We start from the raw sequence: 18,849 nt of genomic DNA on the forward strand, positions 1-18,849 counted from the left end.
CGGTGAACACCGGACAGAACAGTAAGACCAGCCGCCACAATACGTTCCTAGGTAGAGCGCCATATGGTTATTGAGCATGAAGGGTTTGTAGTTACATGAATCGATGAAAAACATAAATGAGGCACGTATGAGCAAACAGAACATTGTGTATTTACTTCGGACAGTATGGAAACAGCCCACGTCTGTGCATCTGTCCCTATACAGTTTGGGTGGACACTTTTGCTTCTGCATTCACTTTAGGCATCGCTTACACACTTGGATATTCAAATCATTTTCTGTGTAGGTGTGGCTGTGTGTGTGTGTTTCTGTCAGTGTCCTGTGTGTGCATCCACAGCCTACCTGGGGTCTGGAAGTTGATGCGTCTCATCTCGACAGGGTCAGTTGGGTGGTGGGGCGTGATCTCCGCGTTGTTCAGCAGACATTTTGTCCGCGGCTCAGACTCTTTTCGTTTGCGGCTTGAAACGAGAGAAAAAAAAACAAACGAGGCGACGTGAGCCTGAGGAACAACACCAAAATGGCCGCCGCCGCCTCGCACGCAAAAACAAGAAGCTCGCAGCACGAGAACAACAACAATTAGGCTACCGCTGAAAGTCAACAACACTCCGCGGAAACAAAAACAGCTGAAGTTGAGCAGGCATATCTAGCGAGCCAGCTCGTGTTTCCCTCCCATTTTTGGGGGGTTGTTGTTGCCGCCACAACTAATTAAAAACATCTTTTATGCTGAGACAGGTTATTTTCGCTCGGAAAAACAGCAATAAAGTACAGCCAAGCCTTACCTGTCAGGTTTGCTGCTTCCAGAGAAAGCAATGGAGTCAAATAAATATATAAAGATGGGAAAAACACAACACAAGGAGAGAGGGAGGAGAGAGAGAAATCAATAGAGAGCAGTTTAAAATTCACAGGGCGGCTTCTGTGCTCGCTCACAGCACTAGATAAAGCTCATCAGCATTTGAAGGAACCGGCGTGTATGTATGTCTGTGTCTGTGTGTAGTGTTTGTGTACTTGTGTGTGTGTGTCTGTCTGTGTATATGTGTGTGAGGGTGAGGGGAATGTCAGGGCCAAGGGCAGGCCCAGGAAACACTATCCACCAGGGAGAGATGGAGGGAAAATGGGAGCGAGGGAGAGTGGAAGAAAGAGAGAGAGAGATTCAAGGAGAGATGTTACTCTCCCTAAGTAGCAGCAGAGTCAAGCCAAGGTCAGACTGCTAGGGATATGTGATAGCGAGCTGTAGCTCTGCAACTCTTAAACTAAACCCGAGAAGCTACTCTGATGGGATATGTAGTCTTTTGGAAGTCTGTGCACTGTAGGCTGTAAAATCGGAAAACTTCCGACTTTCAATTTTTCTTAGTCCGTCTTAGTTACAGAGACTGGTTCATCATGCAAAGAAGCAGCTCTTCTTAGGAGCATCAAACGTACATGGAGTCATCCCTTCTTATCTCCCCTTCGTCTCCCTGCTCAGCCCCTCGCCTCCATGATTCTCCACCATCTCTACCATTTCTAAGAACATCTAATAAAACAAATCCAATATACCGCCTGTCCAGAAAAATGCACATTTACAAGTTTACAAACGAAAACTTCTTGCACACCTTCACCTCCTCCGAAATCTTTATGGAACCTCTCAGAGTTTTACCACCAGTTTGTTTCCTCTTCCAAAAAAGGATTTACCTGACGGACAAATCACCCCTCCCCGGCTCCCCCCCCCCCCACCAGGCACCCCATCCAACTAAGCCTAAACTCACTTCTTGTACAGCAGGATGGCGATGACGATGCAGATGATGAACACCACGGCCAGGACGGGCCCCACACCCAGATGAGGCCGTCCCCGCCGGTCTCTATGGGCAGGGGGTCGCCCTCCAGCTCTGGGATCATGTACGTGTCCGTGTACGGGCTGGAACACGAACGCTTTCTACGAGTGGGGGGGGAGAGAGAGAGAGAGAGAGAGAGAGAGAGAGAGAGAGAGAGAGAGAGAGAGAGAGAGAGAGAGAGAGAGAGAGAGAGAGAGAGAGAGAGAGAGAGAGAGAGAGAGAGAGAGAGAGAGAGAGAGAGAGAGAGAGAGAGAGAGAGAGAGAGAGAGAGAGACAGACAGACAGACAGACAGACAGACAGACAGACAGAGAGGGAGGGAGGGAGGAGGAGGAGGGAGGGAGAGAGAGAGAGAGAGATAGACAGAGAAGGAGAGCAAAATGTCGACCATGTGAGCACTGTAGTACAGTCAAACGTGCATGCGCATACCGTTTGTGCATGTGTACTGTGCGAGTCCATACAGTACATGTGTGTACCGCGTGCGCGTGTCTACGCAACACAGCTGCATTTCATGCGTGCGCACTGCGTGTGTGTGTGTGTCTGGACGGCACATGTGCGCACTGCACGCGTGTGACTCCCCACCACTCACCGCGGCAGTGGTGTTGAGCTCGGCCAGCAGGAAGAAGACGTACTCCTGGCCGGGCTCCAGGGCCTTGCTCTCGCAGCTACTGTGCCGGTGCTCCGCCCCCACCGTGAAGGAGGGGGGCAGCTGCTTGAAGCAGGCCGTGATGAAGGGCTTCCTCTGGTCCGGCGGGGCCAGCTGGCGCCTCGAGCGTCGCTTCGGGTTCGCCTCGCGCAGCAGCTGAGACGGGGGAGGGAGGGAGAGAGGGAGGGGTGAAGTTTGTTTGGGTCAGTTTGGGCGTTTAGTCCTTAGGCCGTCTCTCCGTTTCTACTGGATGCCTAACCCTGGTTGGTTCAGTAAGATGGCTTTATGCAATGACTGCTTTCCTGAGAGACCTGTGGGGAGGAACTGCTTAATCAACGAGTTGGTCGTCAACAGCGCATGCCGACCGATCCTCCGCCATATCTATCCATCATCGTGCATACACGTCAAATCCATTCCTCAATGTGCGCGATCGGTCTGCGACGTACAGCCGAGCCTGGGTCAGGCCCGGAGCAATGGCGACGGGTGATGAAATCCACGGTGGCCTCAGACAAACTGTCATTTGGAGTCGATCTATTTCGTAGAATCCCAGCGCCCGGTCAATAGCGGTCGCCTGTGAAACCTGTGTAGGTCTTCCCGCTCAGAAACAGCACTGGAGGACTGCGCTTGAAGAGCTGGAATGGGGATAATCCTAAATCCAATAGGCTGATTGGCTAAACAGAAGTCAAGGTCACCTCTAAAACTGGAGGGGGGGGGGGGGGTGATGTTCCCTTACAGGAAAAGCTAACTCAGCCACGAATAGACAGCATAATGTATATATACAGCCCTGTCCACTGCTGTGTATGATGTATTGTACTAATCAGACTAAATCACGTGTTCGTATAGTACGTCGGCATAAACATACAGGCTGTCGCACACAACACAATGTTTATGCAGACGTTGAGAGCTTTGTGCCATATGTGTGTTTGTGTGTGAGGTCCGCACCTCCTCCAGGTCCATTTCGTCGGGGCTCTTGAGGTTCCGGACGGGTCCGCTGCCTCTCTTCAGAGGGACCACCACCACGTAGAAGCTTCTGGAACACACGGAGAACGAGGACGATCAGAGCAGCTCCTTCTCAGGAGGGGTTCAAGCGGTCGGGTCAGAGAGAGAAAGAGAGAGAGAGAGAGAGAGAAAGAAAGACAAAGAACTAGAGGGAGATTGAGAGATAGAGAGAGAAAAGAGAGAAAAAAAAAAAAAAAACTCAATCCTCATGACGAATTTGTCTCACTTGATATCCTTGCTCTCCACTGGAGGGAAGACCATGGTGAGGGTGTGTTCCGGCTCCGTGTAGATGTCCAGCTTGGGCTTCTTCACCAAGATGGCGGGCGCGGTCTTGGTGATGACGCGGTGGCGGGCGCCACCCTCCGTGTTCTCCTGGCAGGTGACCCCAAACTCGTAGGTGGTGTTGGGGCGGAGGTTGGAGACCAGAGCCTTGGTCAGCCTGGCGTCCACGTCCATCTTCTGACGGTTATACTCAATCTGGATGGAGGGATGGGCGGATGGATGGAGGAAAGGATGGTGGAGAAATCAAGGGATGGATAGTTGGGCGGATGGGAAGATGGATGGATGAATGAAGGGAAGACATAAAGAAACGAAGGTGAAGATTTGTACCTATGAACGTAAACATCGATACTTTTAAGAGTCGGGGTACATGACGCGTTTCGAAAAACGCTCTGTCACTCACTGTGCATTTGAATGGGAACTTAGTCTGGGTGAACTTCCATGTCAGTAAGACGGTTGACTTGGTGACCCACTTCACCGTGAAGTTCTTGGGGACATCTGGGAGAAGACGCCGACAGAGGGGGGAAAAAAACAAACAAAAAGAAAACGGAAAAGAGCATCGTCAGAGAGCGGGACGGACAGAGGGAGGGAGAAAAAGAAAGAGCCGTTTCGTTTGAGCTGCTGCTCCTCTGCAACGAGTCCTCCCGGTCGGAGAGTGAGCGAGCGGTGAGCTGTGATAGGCTGTGAGGGGGGGGGCAACGCGATTGGTTAAGACACACAGCACGGGAGACTCATGGACACAAACCCATGGACCACAGGGGGGGGGGGGGGGGGGTGCCCGCTGGCTGGCCACACGGGCAGTGCCAACCAAACCCATCTCTCCCCAGCCGACGTCAACCGCTAACCGCCGCGCCACTGGGGAAATACGGGGATCCCCTCGTGGTTCGGGGACCAACGGTCTCTCAATGGAGTCTGGGCTGGCGCTGCCAACTGGCTGCCCGGCGGGCACACAGACAGACCCAAACACAGCATGCTGACAGACACAGCATGCTGACAGTCCTTAGCAGTGCATCTGGGGGATGCTGCAAACCATCCCATAGTGGGAGAGGGGGGAGGGGGTTGAGGAGTAAAAAGGGGGAAGAGGAAGGGGGGGGTCTCAAAAAGAAACCAAAATGTCTGCTTTCTGTACACCTACAGTAGCCTAAATTATACTCTTGGAGTGACTTGATATTCTGATATCCTACCTTTTTTTATCTTTTTCAATTTTTTTCCGCAATTTGGGGGTGTGAAGTTGCATTCTCTGTGTGAGTGTGCTCGGCAAAAAGGGCTTGCAAGGAAGACTGACACAGTGACTGACCAACCGGCACTTACCTTGAACGCTGCGGCTCCTCCCCTGTTTTTCAAACTGACTGACTGTAACTTACTGACTTGCTGTTACCTTGTTTTGGGTTAGTGAAGTGAGTGTCCACCGCAAACATTTTCTAGGTTCTATCTTTGCTTTTCGTGGAGGAGTGAAGGTGGTTGAAGGAAAAAAGGGGGGGGGGGGATGTTGTTTTTCATTTATAGTGGTGTTGCTGTAGATTTTTTGGGGGTGGGGGGGGTAAAGCTCACCCCCCCCCCCCCCCTCACGGTTTCGGGAGAGAAACAGGCAAGCCCTACCTGCTTGTAAGGCCACTGTCCGATACTGGACCAGAGGGCAGTAGGGCCCTGGACCTACACTGGTGTGCGCGCGTATTTTCACGTCGTACGCCGAGTTGGGTCGGAGGCCGTCGAGCACGTAGCTGGACTGACTCGCCGGCAGGCTGAGTTCGCGGGCCACAGCCGCGCCCGCCCCCGCCTCCTGGTACGCCAGCGTGTACTCCGTGATCGCCCCGTTCCTCTCCGCCAGCACGGGGGGCGCCCAGGAGAGCTGCACGGAGCAGCACGTGGCGTTGGAGTCCTCGCTCATCTGCGGGTAGCCCCCGGGGGTGTTCTCGGGGACGCTGAGCTCCACGGACGCCTCGTCGCCGAAGCCCCCCCTGCTCTTGGCCTGGAGCCGGAAGAGGTAGACGGCGCCCCGGTGGACGCTGGCCACCGTGTACTGGCGCTCCTGGGGGGCGAACTCCAGCGTGGCCAGGGGGGACACGTCCCTGCGGCCGAACTGCAGCCGGTACCCCTGGAGCTCCACCCCGGGGGTCGTGGCCTCCGGAGGGTCCCAACGCACCACGGCCGAAGTCTCGGAAACCGGAGTCACCGACAGATAAGGAAGACCCGGAACTGCAGAGAGAGAGAGAGAGACAAACAGAGAGAGTGAGAGAGAGACAGACAGACAGAGAGAGCGAGAGAGAGACAGACAGAGAGAGTGAGAGACAAACAGAGAGCGAGAGACAGACAGACAGAGTGAGAGACAGACAGAGAGCGAGAGACAGACAGAGAGCGAGAGAGAGACAGACAGAGAGAGTGAGAGAGAGACAGACAGAGAGAGCGAGAGAGAGACAGACAGACAGAGAGAGATAGAGACAGACAGACAGCGAGAGAGACAGACAGAGAGACAGACAGAGAGAGCGAGAGAGAGACAGACAGAGAGAGAGACAGACAGACAGACAGACAGAGAGAGAGAGACAGAGAGAAAGAGAGCGACAGAGAGAAAGAGAGAGACTTGAGAATTGTCAAGCTTTATTTGTCTGGAGAAGCCAGGCGAGGACTCAATTTTCTTTTTAAGCTTATCTTTGTGCTGCTCGATATGTCAATAAGCAATAATAGTGTGCAGGAAACCTACTGTGCCGGCTTCTGTTGAGGAAAATGGGGGGCTGTGTGCAGACCAAAGCCTAATATTTCCACCCCAAAAATCACTTCATATTTGTATTGGGGCTTTTTTGAGCGAAACCACAATATATATTGACGGTGCCAGGCAGCACTAAAGGATTGGACAAGGACAAAAAATCTCAAAAGGCCCAAGGCCATTTTCTATTCTGTTTTCAGTTTTCTAGTTGTAACTCCAGTAACACCACGAGTCAATAAAGTTGTTTATCAAGGCAAGAATCTGGATTGCTGTAGATTCAATCTGATTCACTTCCGATTACGAAAGTGATTGTGATACTTCTAACACCTCGGCATTGAGTGATCTTCCGTGAAAACAAAACAACAGACACCACCTCCCATCTCGTCCAAGAAGATTCAAATCATTTATATCAATTCATATAAAACACCTGGCCTAACCTAGGTTCCGAATGAATGCGAGTATACAGAAACACCCATTGGATACGACAATGTCATTCCACTTGGGAAAAAAGAACGGGAAAAAAAAAACACCCTCGTAAGACACCATGGAAGGAAGATACAATCTCCTCAATAAAGTTTCAGCGCTCATCTCCCAGCCTCCGAGATAAAAGTCCCCCCAGAGCGGGATGAGCGATGACGTGTCCGTCTAGACGGCAGGCAGGCTGCGGTGTGGCCCAGTTTCAGGGCTGGCGGATGTCTCCCGTCTGGCTGTTCCTCAGCGTTAGGACCCCCCATCAGTGTGATGAAGTCGGCCCGCTCACCAGAAGCTTTATTCGGAAGAGGGCGCCGACAAGTGAACGATGGCTGGGCTGAAATTGCACTGAGGCGCCGTCTTAGCGGAGCGATGCCAGCCCAAACCAGTCACTTATGGCCACACCAGCAGACAAACAGAGTGATATGGAAGCCGGAAGACTTTTATTAACCAGGCTCGCACTCATACCAATCACATTTACTGTTCTAGTGTGCATGTACTATATATATATAGTATATTATACAGTATATATGTGTGTGTCTGAGTTAGCAGCAGTCAGAACCCGTCTCGACATCTGCACTGTAAGCAGTTTGGCTTCTTGCCCAGGCCCGGCCCAATCTGGAAAAGCTAAACATTAGTCTGGAACTCCAACCCCTTTCTCCGTGGAACACTGTCTGCCTCCGTGCAGTGTGTGCGTGCGCGTGTGCGTGAAAGTGAGTGCAGAGGTGTGCGGGTGCCCATATCTAACACATAAATAGGAGCACTTTCACACACACCGAGATTGACGTCCACTTTGCGTGCTCTCGTTTCTCAGCTTGTATTCTTTACTTCCTGTTTTTAATGGGTCTTTTCCGAGCAGGGGGAGATTGAGCTGGAAGCGGTAATGGAAACGCTGCATCCTAACTGGTCTGAGACGAATGCTACTAATGCTGCTGGCTAACAAGCTCCGTCTCGGACACAAACCTAGCCTCTCTTATTTAAAGGCTGAGGCCCCCCCCCCCCCCTTTAAAGCCACTGCCAATGGTCCAGCAGCCAATGGTGGTGCAGCAGCAGCCAATGGTAGTCCAGGAGCCAATGGTGGTGATGCACCAACGAGAACACCAGAGACAATGCTCCTACGTGGCGCGTCTCCATGCGAGTATATGACCGAGAGGGTGTGTGTGTGTGTGGGTGTGTGTGGGTGTGTGGGTGTGTGTGTGTGGGTGTGTGGGTATGCTTAATGTGCGGGGGCTGGGAATGGAGTTGCTAGGGTTGACGGAGTTAACCGGGGCGAGCGGGTAGCTGCGGGAGAGTGGGAGGATGGGAAGATGGAAGGATCTAGAAGAAGAGGAGAAATGGGAGGGGGTTGAGGGGGGGTTGGGGGGGGGTCGAGAAAACGCGGGAGCTGCGTACGAAGGTGACTGGGGACAAAGAGCAATCTGTCGACAAGAGGGACAGGGTGAGCGAGCGGGCGTGTGCGCTGTATGGGTGTGCGTACTCTGTGTGCGTGTGTGTGTGTGCGCGCGCGCGCAGGAGGGGTCTCTGCCACCTTGACCCCCCCCCCCCCGCCCCCCCCTTCATCTCGGACCTGGCTCAACCCCTCCCGGTGGGCCTGGAGGCACGTTTCCCATCAGGCCGCAGCATTAATGGCCGCTGTTGACACACACTCTGCCTGATTGAGAGAGGATTGGGTTCCCCTTCCTCATTTCCTCGTCCACCGTCTCTCTTGAACACACACACACGCGCGTGCGTACACACGCACTTTTGTCAGCACCCCTTCTTCTGCTCGTGGGGGCGTCCGGAGACGAGTGTGTGAAGATTTGTACTCGTGAGCCAGAGAATGTGTGTCTTCGTGCCCCGGGAGTGAAGGGGGGGGGGGGGGGGATGGTTGCGGAGAATAACCTTCGACTATCTTAGTGATTAACCTGTGGCTGCAACTTCCAGTGAGATACCGAAGGGGAAAATGGAGTGTGTGTGTGTCTCTGTGTGTGTGTGTTTGTGGAGGGGGGGGGGGGGGGGAGAGCGTTCTTACAGCCCAGCCCGGGAGCCCTGCAGGGTACAGCCACCCCAAAAGTGCCCCACAGCATTTTTACACCGAATTGATGTCCCGGCATGGGCCGGGCCAACATTTGAGGGCAAACATAATTGAAACTGCCTCCTTTATATACCTCATTTAGCCCCTGTAATGAAAAATAGCCAGGCCCCAGCCCTAAGACATGCACAGTATTTGACAGCAAAGGTCTTTCATAATCTCTGGTTTCACCTTATGTTTTGGCTTGACATTGGCACGGAGATAGAGCTAAGAGAGAGAAGACACACAGTGTGTGTGTGTGTGTGTGTGTGAGAGAGAAAGAGAGTTGTGAGGGGTTTTTGGAGTGAGTGTGTACCGGAGCTGATACAGGAAGCATAAATCACCAGGTTCACATGAGAAAGCCCATTAAGGGCGCAAATGTTTCACTTAGCGACCATGTCACTGACCGTAGACTGGCTGGCTGTGATGTTTAGGTGATTATCCTAAAAGTGGTCTGATTGGATGAGAGCAAGGCATAAATGTAGGAAGTGGTTAAATATGCAGCACGGCTAAGTCCCTGCTTCATGCAATCAATGCTCAACCACCCCCTGCCCTGCCCTCCCCTCTCCACCCCCCCCGCCCCCCCCCCACACACACACACACACAGGCAAACACACGTACGTGATACTACAACTGCTCACCAACACCCCGTTCCAACTCCCAGTTCGCCAGTGCTCAGCAGTTTGATTTTTTAGGAGGGGCCCTCGCAAACCAAAAAGGTTTGAAAACATCCCTAAACCGAAAGCCTCGCTAATTGAATAAGCGGCCACGACAACACACATCTACAGAATAGGCACGATTACTATATTGAAGTTGAAAGAGAGTACGTCTGGGATGAAAAAGAACGGTTTTAGGATTTTTCAAAATGGCACCCCTCAAATTCTCTCTCTCTGACTCTGCAACTAAGTTTCCCCTTGGTGATCAATAACGTGCCTACTACGACTCCTCCTACTATTAGTTGGTGTGCGTGTGCCAGAGACCAGCCTTTTGATTTCCAGGCGCCGCACACTTAACGCGCACCGGTGTCCGTGCGCGTGTAAACACTTTTTTTAAAAGGGGCGAAGGTCCGTGTCTGGCTTTTATCAGCAGCACGAGGGGCTGTGGCTTAAGTTGTCTGACAGCACAATGTCTCCCAAGGAACGGGGCAGAGGGAATCATGAAAGCATCCCCCCAGACACGATCGCTGAGCCCCGCGCCCCCCCCCCCCCCCCCGTCTCCCCCCCCCCCCCCCCCGTCTCCCCGCTCGGCTGCCACTTGAAAGAAGAACGGCAAGCTCTTTAATTTCCGGAAAGGCCTACTGTGGATACTCTTTTTTTTTGTCTGGCCCGCCTTATTTATTTATTTAGGAGGGCCCCCGCATAAGCCATTTTTCCACGCTTCAATAATAAAAAGGGAAAGGCTTTCGTTTTGAGGGATGGATGAAGTGAGTGAGACTGGCATATCAGTCACCGGGGGTTGACAGAGAGAGAGGGAGAGAGGAAGAGAGAAGGGGAGGGAGGGGTGCCCGGGCACCTTTGGAAGCCGTCACACTACCTGAGACCTGAGATGGGCACACCTGTCAAGATCAGGACCTGTCATAGAAAGGGTGTGTGTGCGTGTCTGCGTGTGTGTGTGGAACTAGCAATGCTGTTTGAAAAGCTGTGGATGTGAACACAAAGGAGCCTCGTATCTAAGTCCCCCAGCGGGGCCACGTCCTTTCCAGGGAGGCTTTTACACTCTCTGCACTCGCAGGACCGGGCCCCGTGTTCACGGAAGATTCGCTCAGGGCTTCTAAGGAGGCTAAAGGGGTTCTGTTTAACCTGGCCGCCACGGTCCCTGCGGTTTGGGAATGGGAACCACCACCCTTTAGGGAAACACGATATTGAGAACAAAGTTCCCGAAAACTCAGTTACCGAAGAACTGAATAGTCTCCACACGTGAAAGTTCGCATTGCGGATGTTTCAAACGGAATCGACGATGCGTGCGCACTGCGCAGCTATCACAAACGCTGTATTGGATTTACAGTGGAGTCCGACAATCTCCCTCAAGTCGAAAGGAAACGGCAATAAAACAAAACAAATCAAACAGACTTTTTTCCCCGGCACTTCCGAAGCCTGACTACGTGCCGTGGAGGGTAGCCATTCGACTGATGTGTGACTAGAAGCTACTGACCTGCCCCTTTGGTCACCACCAGTTTCGGTTTGCTGCGAGCTCCGTCCCCTTTGGTTGTGTAGGCGGCCACCGTGATGGAGTAGGTGGTGTCCGGCTGGAGCCTCCCGATGACCATTTCCTGTAGGAAAGAGGAAGTAGACAGGAAGACAGTGTCAAAACGTGGCTCGATCCTGTGACCTCCACCACCTCATCAGCTGACCACCTTCTCCACAATACCGTGCTAAATCCGGCATCTATTTGAGATAGTTATTACCATTGTGATGGGGATTTCTCTACGTAATGGACCTCTAAAATATATATTCTTCATGGCTGTTCATGCGCTATTGTGCTGCCTATGACTCATTCCATAATTTTTACATCTGTCTGAAAAAGTGGGGGCAAACGGCTATTGGCTAGTCCACATTAGCTAAGACATTAGCCGGGTACACCCAACAAATTATTTAACGGGCAAATCGATGCGTGCACGCATCTCGTCTAAACTCGTGAGCAGTTTCGTGAGGTATTTCCTGTGGTGTTCTTAAGAGAAGAGGTTTGGATCAATGCTAATGAATCTTTCAGTAGGGGAAGGTCTACAAGAATCTAGGAGGTTTTTCGGCTGGTCAGCAGAGAACTGGAGAGGTCATCGTAGGCAAACAAGGACGGAAGCGCCGCCGCACACCCTAAATGGCATCCACACCATGCAAATGGGACTGGATTTGGATGATGTCGGGGGTGAATTGTAAAAAAAAAACAACAACAACAATGGGGTCAGAAGATGAGAAGTTTAAGGAGGCAGCCATTTTTGTTTTCGGAGATCTTGCAGTGAGTGTATGATACACAACCATGACGTTCAACGCTAAACTACATGTCGTAACAGTTTAACCAACTGAAAGAGCGTAAAAATGGCTTTGTAGTAGAGAACTTATAATTGAGAGGCCACCAAGAGAGGGGAGGGGGAAAAAAATCTCACACAACTGCAGCATACACATCACGACACGTCACACAAGGACACACACCACAGCTACACAAACCAAACACGGCACACACTGCAGGATTAGGCATTCCAGGCACAGACAGCAACAGACATTGCATCAGCCGCAGTCTAGTGGTCTAGTGTAGCTGATTAACCTTAGAAATTCCGATTTTACTCGGCTGCGTCGCATCAATACTGCATACGGGCAACGCTGGCTCACATATTTAAGGGTAATATTCATCTATGCAGGATTGAAATAGAGATATGAAATATCAAAGCTTATTCGATAAGAGTGATCTAAGTAAAGTATTCCCCGCATCAGAGTACGGGCTGGGGTGATGCAATACCCTGTGCTTTCATTTCCCAACAAAACCAAGCACTCCATACTGGTGTGCGACTCCATACTCACATATTCAGCGGTATCGTCCGTTTCCCACTAACCCCCCCCCATAGTGGAGAGTGCAGGAGAGAGAAAGCAATTTTTGGGGGGTGTGAAAGAGAAGAAGAGAGGGAAGAAACGAGAGCGTAAGAGAGACTAAGAGGAGGGTCGAGAGGTCGTAGAGAGCGCACACACACACGTCTGAAGTAGGTCACACTGCGCAGGTCGGGGAACGAGAGAGGGAGGATATTGGCCACGTTCAGGGAGAGAGAGTGGAAGGAGATGTAGGCGGGGGAGGAATGTCCCTTTAGAACAGACACGACGTTCGACGGTTCAACATGTGTTATAGGACGTAAACAATGTCAAAAGATCGCCCGCCCTTCGGTAATGTCACAGGACTTGATAGGGCCGCAAAGGCATGGCATTGAGCAAAAAAATCAAATCTGACTATTTTGACGAGAGGAATGGACAGCCTTTTCTTGCGGTTCAGATCCCTTTTTACTCTTTATCCATTTGGTTGTTCCATTTGTTCCAGGCTGCAATTCACTGGTTCATAATATGTGCTCATAAAAGGAACATCCATTTTGGCTCTCCATTTTGGTGTCGATGGAGGCTATCTAAAAATCTGTCTATTGCACTGGCTCCATTTATAATTCTAGCTTTCAGGAAGAGACTCATTTTTCCCCTGCTATGCTTCCATAACAATTTTGTTTTTCCAAAATACTATAATCAGCCATTTTGTGCAGAGTTTCCTGAGCTAGATAAAGCCCTACAATCAGACTTTTGAAGGAATAAACATTTGGGGTTGCTTTGAAGGGGGTTTATGAGACCTGTAGCAAAACAAAGTTAAAGAAGGATATTGTGTTGGTTTGATTGCAGGTTTCATCATGGGCAAAGGAAAATAATACTGCAGAACCATGTGAAAATGTAGATATATAGAAATACTGGAAATATAGAAAGACTATACATAGAACATTTATTTGTTGCACTTTCAGCCATATGCAGCCAGCAGAGACAATGGGTGGAGACTTTCCCAATAGAACTGGCCAGATTTTATTCTATCATGTTTGAAAGTATTTTTTAAAATGTGCTACAACTGTGTGTTTTCATCTATTCTGTTCCGACATCTGTTCATCTATTCCAGTTTATTTAGGACAGTCTTTCACTGTCATTCCATTCCTTTTACTGTCATTGGGCTGGTTCTGTAAGTGTCACCGACCGGTGGACCAATGGGAGGGCGGCGTACCTGGGCGTCGGCCAGCATCACGTCCTTGATGAGGGGCAGGCCGCGCGATTCCCCGTTCTCCACGCGCACGTAGTGCACCTGGTAGCCACGGATCTGGCCGTGTTGGCGCCCCGGCAGCAGGGAGCGCCACATGACCTTGAGCGCCGTGGAGTTGAGGACCTCCACCTCCACACGCCGCGGAGGAGCCCCGGGAACTGTGGGTAAAGAAAAACCAGACAAAAACCAGAACAAACTTTTAGATGCTCACGCCAGCAACACGTCAGAGCGCGCGCGCGCACACACACACTTGCGCGCGCACACACAGATAACCTCCCTTCCCCCCCTCTCCAATATAGGCGTCTGCTGTGTGTGTGTCTCGCTGTCTCTGTAGTTCAAGCCCCCGTCTTTCAGGCGTAATGAAAAGGCTTTATGTGAGGCCTTGGCGCCTCACGCCTTTTTACTGGGCCGCTGCCCTTCCGAGACAGACGACGCCCTCGCTGGCGTTATTAAAAGCCTTCCATTTGGAGGCTTCCAGTGGTGGATTGTGGGGGAAGGAGCTCTATCAGGGCTACTGTCGGCCTCCTGTCAGTGAAACGGCGGCAGCGTGACTTAGAGTCAGACCCATCGCCCTAAAGTGTTTCCGACTCATAACTACACCTTACCGCTGTAGCGCTGTGGTAAAGGCGCGATGGCGGATTTGTCGGTTACAATAAATGTTGGGTGGGTGGCAATGTTTTAAGAGTGGTGCTAGATTTCCCGAGGGTCCTCTCGTCCACGGGTGGTCAACATGTCACACTTTCCTGATTTGAGTCAAAAGGTTGAGCCAATTTGGGCACCTAGGCCTTTTCTCTGATGTACAATTACATCATAGCTAGAAAGGTTAGGGTCTTTTCAGCTAAAGTCTAGAGGCAAGCAGGCACAGAGGTCCCCAGATTTAAGACTTCTTGTGACTCCAAGCCATTATCTAGAAAAGGCTCACTAGTTAAATTATCTTGTAGACTAAAGCCTTATCACAGGGACCGGGGTATGAATACAGCCTGGGTCATTTCCTGCATATCCTCCCCCCCCCCCCCTCTCTCCGCATTCCCTGTCACTCATCACGTCCGAAATAAAAACAGAAACGCCCTAAAAAAAACAATTATCCCCCCCAAAATGTATCCGGAATGATCCAGAAGTTGAAGACGGGTTAAGTACCATCCTCGTCTGTGCGGCAGACGATGGGCTCGCTCTCCGGGCCGGGGCCGACCTCGGTGAAGGCTGCCACGGTGACCCGGTACTGGGTCCACTTCTCCAGCCTCTGCAGCGTCACCTTGTTCTCTGACGGGGGCACAGCCGGCTCCTCCATGGGCTCCCCTCCGCTGGCCTCCGCCGGGCCCACCACCTGGTAGCCTACCGAGTACCCCGCCAGGGCGCCGTTCTGGCTCTCCACAGGCGGGGGGCGCCAACTTACCAGCAGGGTGGTGGAGCTGGAGCCGCCGCACTTAATGTCTTGAGGGGGGGCGGAGGGCTCTGGTCAGGAGGGAGGAGGGTGTGTGGGGGGGGGGGGGGGGGGGGTAGGGAGGAGGAGGATGGGAGGGAAGGAAGGGAGGGAGGAAGGGGGAAGAAGGGGGGTTGAAAAACAAAAAACAAAAAGATGGGAAGAGATCAAATGAAAAAAGGAACTCAACCCAACTCAGAGGGAAAAGAAAGTTGAAAGGAAACTCAAAAGGAAAAGGCAAAATTACACCAAAATTAAAAGACCCATCAGGCAAACTTAAAAGGAGTAAAAGACGACACTGAGGTCCATAATAATGAAGCAAAATGGACGTGCGCGACTACTAAATGGCTACATTTTAAAGGACTTGCCTCACAGGGCACCTTCTCCAGTTACAGTGGTCTGTTACACCACATGGTCTGTCTGTGTCAGTTGTCAAGCCTTTTGTGAGATACCACAAGTCCTATCTGATTTGAACCTGCCCAGGCCTGTACTCTCTCTCGGTACACTCTCACTATCGATTAAAGGATGACAGAGTCAGGACCTATTTCTTTCACCCATTCGGCTCTCCCGTCTAAGAGAGGTGCTCTATTTCTCCGTGTAGGGGCTGAGCAAAGTAGCCGAGTGGGTCTTTCCAATTTCCAATTGTATAAAAGCCATTTTACACATTAGCTGGGTTTTTGTCATAGAGTGCTCTTCCAAAACATATTGAAAACTACACATCTGTGAACTTCTAAATCAAAATAAAAGCCTCTTTTTTAATCTGCACAGAGCTTTCACGCCTGGGGCTTGTCGAGTGAGTGTGCAAGGAGTGATAAAACGTTTCACTCCTCTTCAGCCGTATTTGGGTATTTTACGGATAAAAGGACACATGACTTTTTCTATTCAACTGAAGTTCCCTGCCAATACTCCTTTATGCAAGTTAAGTCCCTCCATCTTTTGACACGCCCCATTCATTATTAAATTATTATATATCGATAATAGTGCTGAAGTAAGGTAAAGCGAAAATAAATCATAGTGCAAAGCATTCCACAGAGAAACCCAGGGAACAACATGGAAATTAAGCCCACAGGAACAAACAACATACAATGTGATTTTTTTTTTTCATTCCAAAACAAAAGCTGAAGAACAAAACATAAATTGAACCAGGGTAGTGGAAAATGATTTTTTGGGGTAAAGCTGAGTGATTCGAAAGAAAGAAAACATCAGGGTCTCCAAACAAAACAGGAAAAACAGGCAATTAAGCGTAAACGAAAATTAAGACCATTAAACGTAGAAAAAGCCACAAAAACGAAACCAAAAAACGACAACAACAGTACTGTCTGCATGATACGTACCTGGCTTCCACAAATACTAACTTTTTAAGACTTTCTTACCACCAGCACCTAACTGCAGAGCTTTGCTTGCTCTGAGTCAGTGAGCTTCAACACTTTCCCTCCAAAACACCGATGTTTTGTGCATTTGTTGATGCGTTTTAAAATGTGGCCATTGAGATTGCCTCATCGGGTCACTAGGAGGGAGAGAGTTGGCTCAATGCTGTAGCCACGACTGTAATATAATCTTTAAACATTGGCCAAAGGGTCCACAAAACTGAGAGAAGGAGGATATCGGGGACCCCTACACCCAAAAGTCTACTTCCCAAGCTATTAGGACTTATACCAAAACCTTTTCTTCTGAGAATCCCATTTCATGGCTTCATACCTACTGCACTGTATGTGTCAGGTTGACTTTGTAGTGACAATTCCTAAGCACTAAAGGAGTAAAAGCAGCAATACATGGAATGGAAAACTTGTATTCTTTGACTCTTAAAAAATAAAAATAAAGTATCAACAGACTGACTGTTCAGGCACAAATAGGAGAAGACCAAAGCCACAGTTCACGGCCTTCCCTGTGTCCAATGGGCTTATTTACTTTCGGTCTTACCGGATTTGTGCCTTTCAGCTTCTTTCCTCCACTCATATTGTATTTGCAAACTCCCTGCGTCACGAGTGATAGCTCAGTTCTCAATCTTCAGTGGCAAAATACGAATGGAATCTGACAGGGGCCGAGCAATCACACCAGACAGACCTCCTCACACCAGATAAGATTTAGCGCAGGCTGGGGCACAGCTTTGGTAAGCTTGATACCCTATAAACTCCAATGCTAGGATTATGGATGCTGGAACTGTAGCGGTAACAAGAGAGGGAAACTTGAGTGCTGCCTTGGTTAAAGAGGGACTTTTGAAGTCACTCAGAAAGAATTGCACAAATTAAATTTGATCTGACAAATAATTAGTCATGTCTGAGGAGATTTTGACAACTGATTTTAAGTAGGTTATTATGCGTACCCAAACTTAAACCTTTTCATCCACCACCACCGATGGTTCTTTGCGCTTCAATATGGCCAGATAGACAGGCCCACTACAAGCCGTTGTTCTGTTCCCGGAGTCGGTGTTTTGACATCGACGACCCCAGTTCTCAGCGACGACTCCATTCATTCGGGGAGCGTAATTACATGTGTGCGCAGTGTTTTATTTCCCCCATCAATGTCAAATGTCGGAAACGGAATTTGTCATTATTAAGGATTAATCCGCCTTCATGCCAAATGGCTGTGCTGGTGCTAGTACAAATATTCCAATTCATCTGAAAACCGCCAGCAATTACAGTAAGTGGGCGGCTAAACTGCTTGTTTTGCTAAATACGGGGGGATTTGGAATCTGCCACTTTAATTTGAGAGATAGCACTTGACTGGCTCCTGGCAGCTCTAAGGTATAATCTAAATGTGTAACAAAGCCTGACAATCCAGAGGTCTGGCCTGTGGCTCATCGGCAAAGTGTGAAATGAATTCCGACGCTATGAAATGGGATTCTTATCTGCCAGCCCCGGGGCCTGCAATCCCTCCACGGATGTCCCCCGTAACAACACCCTGGGCTCCTTCCTGCCCCCATTACCCAGCCTCTCACCTGGGCAACAGTCAGGTGGGATGATGGGAGATCCCAGCTCTCTTTGTGTGGACCCTTCCGCGGCCGCGACTGAACGGTGTCTGGTAAACGTGTCTCGACCTGGGCCGACTAGGGCGACGCAACGCACGGGCCTTGCTTCTGAATGGGGGCCACTGCTGTCAGTACGTCCAGAGAACTCGTAGCTACGCAGCCTCTAGCCAAGAGAGCGAGGGATCTTCTCTCAAGCCAGCTGGGATTGCTCCTAAACTGAGCAGCTTGGAACGATGGATCGGAATTCGACAGCACATCGGCTCGGGTCTAAATGAAGAATCAGAACCCGAACTCCTTGGCTGTGGGTCTCTTACTGGTTCTTACTGGCAGTATGGTCCCCATGACAAAAGCCCCTGGTTACGCCGCATTGCCTGACCATACTTTAATGCTGAAGACATTTCTCACAAAGATACTAGACAGAAAGGAAGAAAATAAACAAGAAGGCTGTCTTTCGTTTCACTACGTCCGTTGGCAAAGGGGGTCCAGTCCGTCGAGCGACGCGAGGCCAACGCGAGGTCTCCATTGCAGGCGGAAAACAGCCTGTGGTTTCTTTTGGGTATCCAGTCGTTGTGATGGCCTGTTCCTGGCATATCATTAGTTCACATACGTCTGAGTGCGTGAGCAGCTGGCCAAGTCCAGTCGCTGGTAAACAAGACTTCCTCATCTCATTATACTTTAGGATATGCTAAGTGTGTGTGCATATGGCGGGGCAATCTCATGGCGCTCCAATGAGGTGTGTGTTTATAAT

General features: G+C 50.4%; 2 protein-coding genes across 2 annotated transcripts in view; both read right to left on the bottom strand.

The window, feature by feature from the left end:
• Positions 1-367, bottom strand: part of LOC134010845 (receptor-type tyrosine-protein phosphatase S-like) — a 13,249-nt gene extending 12,882 nt beyond the window's left edge. The window contains 1 exon segment of the mRNA XM_062450127.1: positions 340-367. Coding sequence (XP_062306111.1) covers positions 340-367 — 28 coding nt within the window.
• The window catches only part of ptprsa (protein tyrosine phosphatase receptor type Sa), an 89,384-nt gene continuing 70,874 nt past the window's right edge, over positions 340-18,849 (bottom strand). Inside the window, exons 12-22 of the mRNA XM_062450624.1 lie at positions 14,851-15,165; positions 13,678-13,871; positions 12,462-12,488; positions 11,101-11,218; positions 5,327-5,923; positions 4,131-4,225; positions 3,675-3,925; positions 3,392-3,479; positions 2,393-2,605; positions 1,725-1,906; positions 340-455 (exon numbers count right to left, since the gene is read on the bottom strand). Coding sequence (XP_062306608.1) covers positions 1,736-1,906; positions 2,393-2,605; positions 3,392-3,479; positions 3,675-3,925; positions 4,131-4,225; positions 5,327-5,923; positions 11,101-11,218; positions 12,462-12,488; positions 13,678-13,871; positions 14,851-15,165 — 2,069 coding nt within the window. The 3' untranslated portion in view covers positions 340-455; positions 1,725-1,735. The remainder of the gene's footprint in view (positions 456-1,724; positions 1,907-2,392; positions 2,606-3,391; positions 3,480-3,674; positions 3,926-4,130; positions 4,226-5,326; positions 5,924-11,100; positions 11,219-12,461; positions 12,489-13,677; positions 13,872-14,850; positions 15,166-18,849) is intronic.

The sequence above is a fragment of the Osmerus eperlanus genome, chromosome 24 (assembly GCF_963692335.1).
Source record: "Osmerus eperlanus chromosome 24, fOsmEpe2.1, whole genome shotgun sequence".
Taxonomy (NCBI): Eukaryota; Metazoa; Chordata; class Actinopteri; order Osmeriformes; family Osmeridae; genus Osmerus; species Osmerus eperlanus.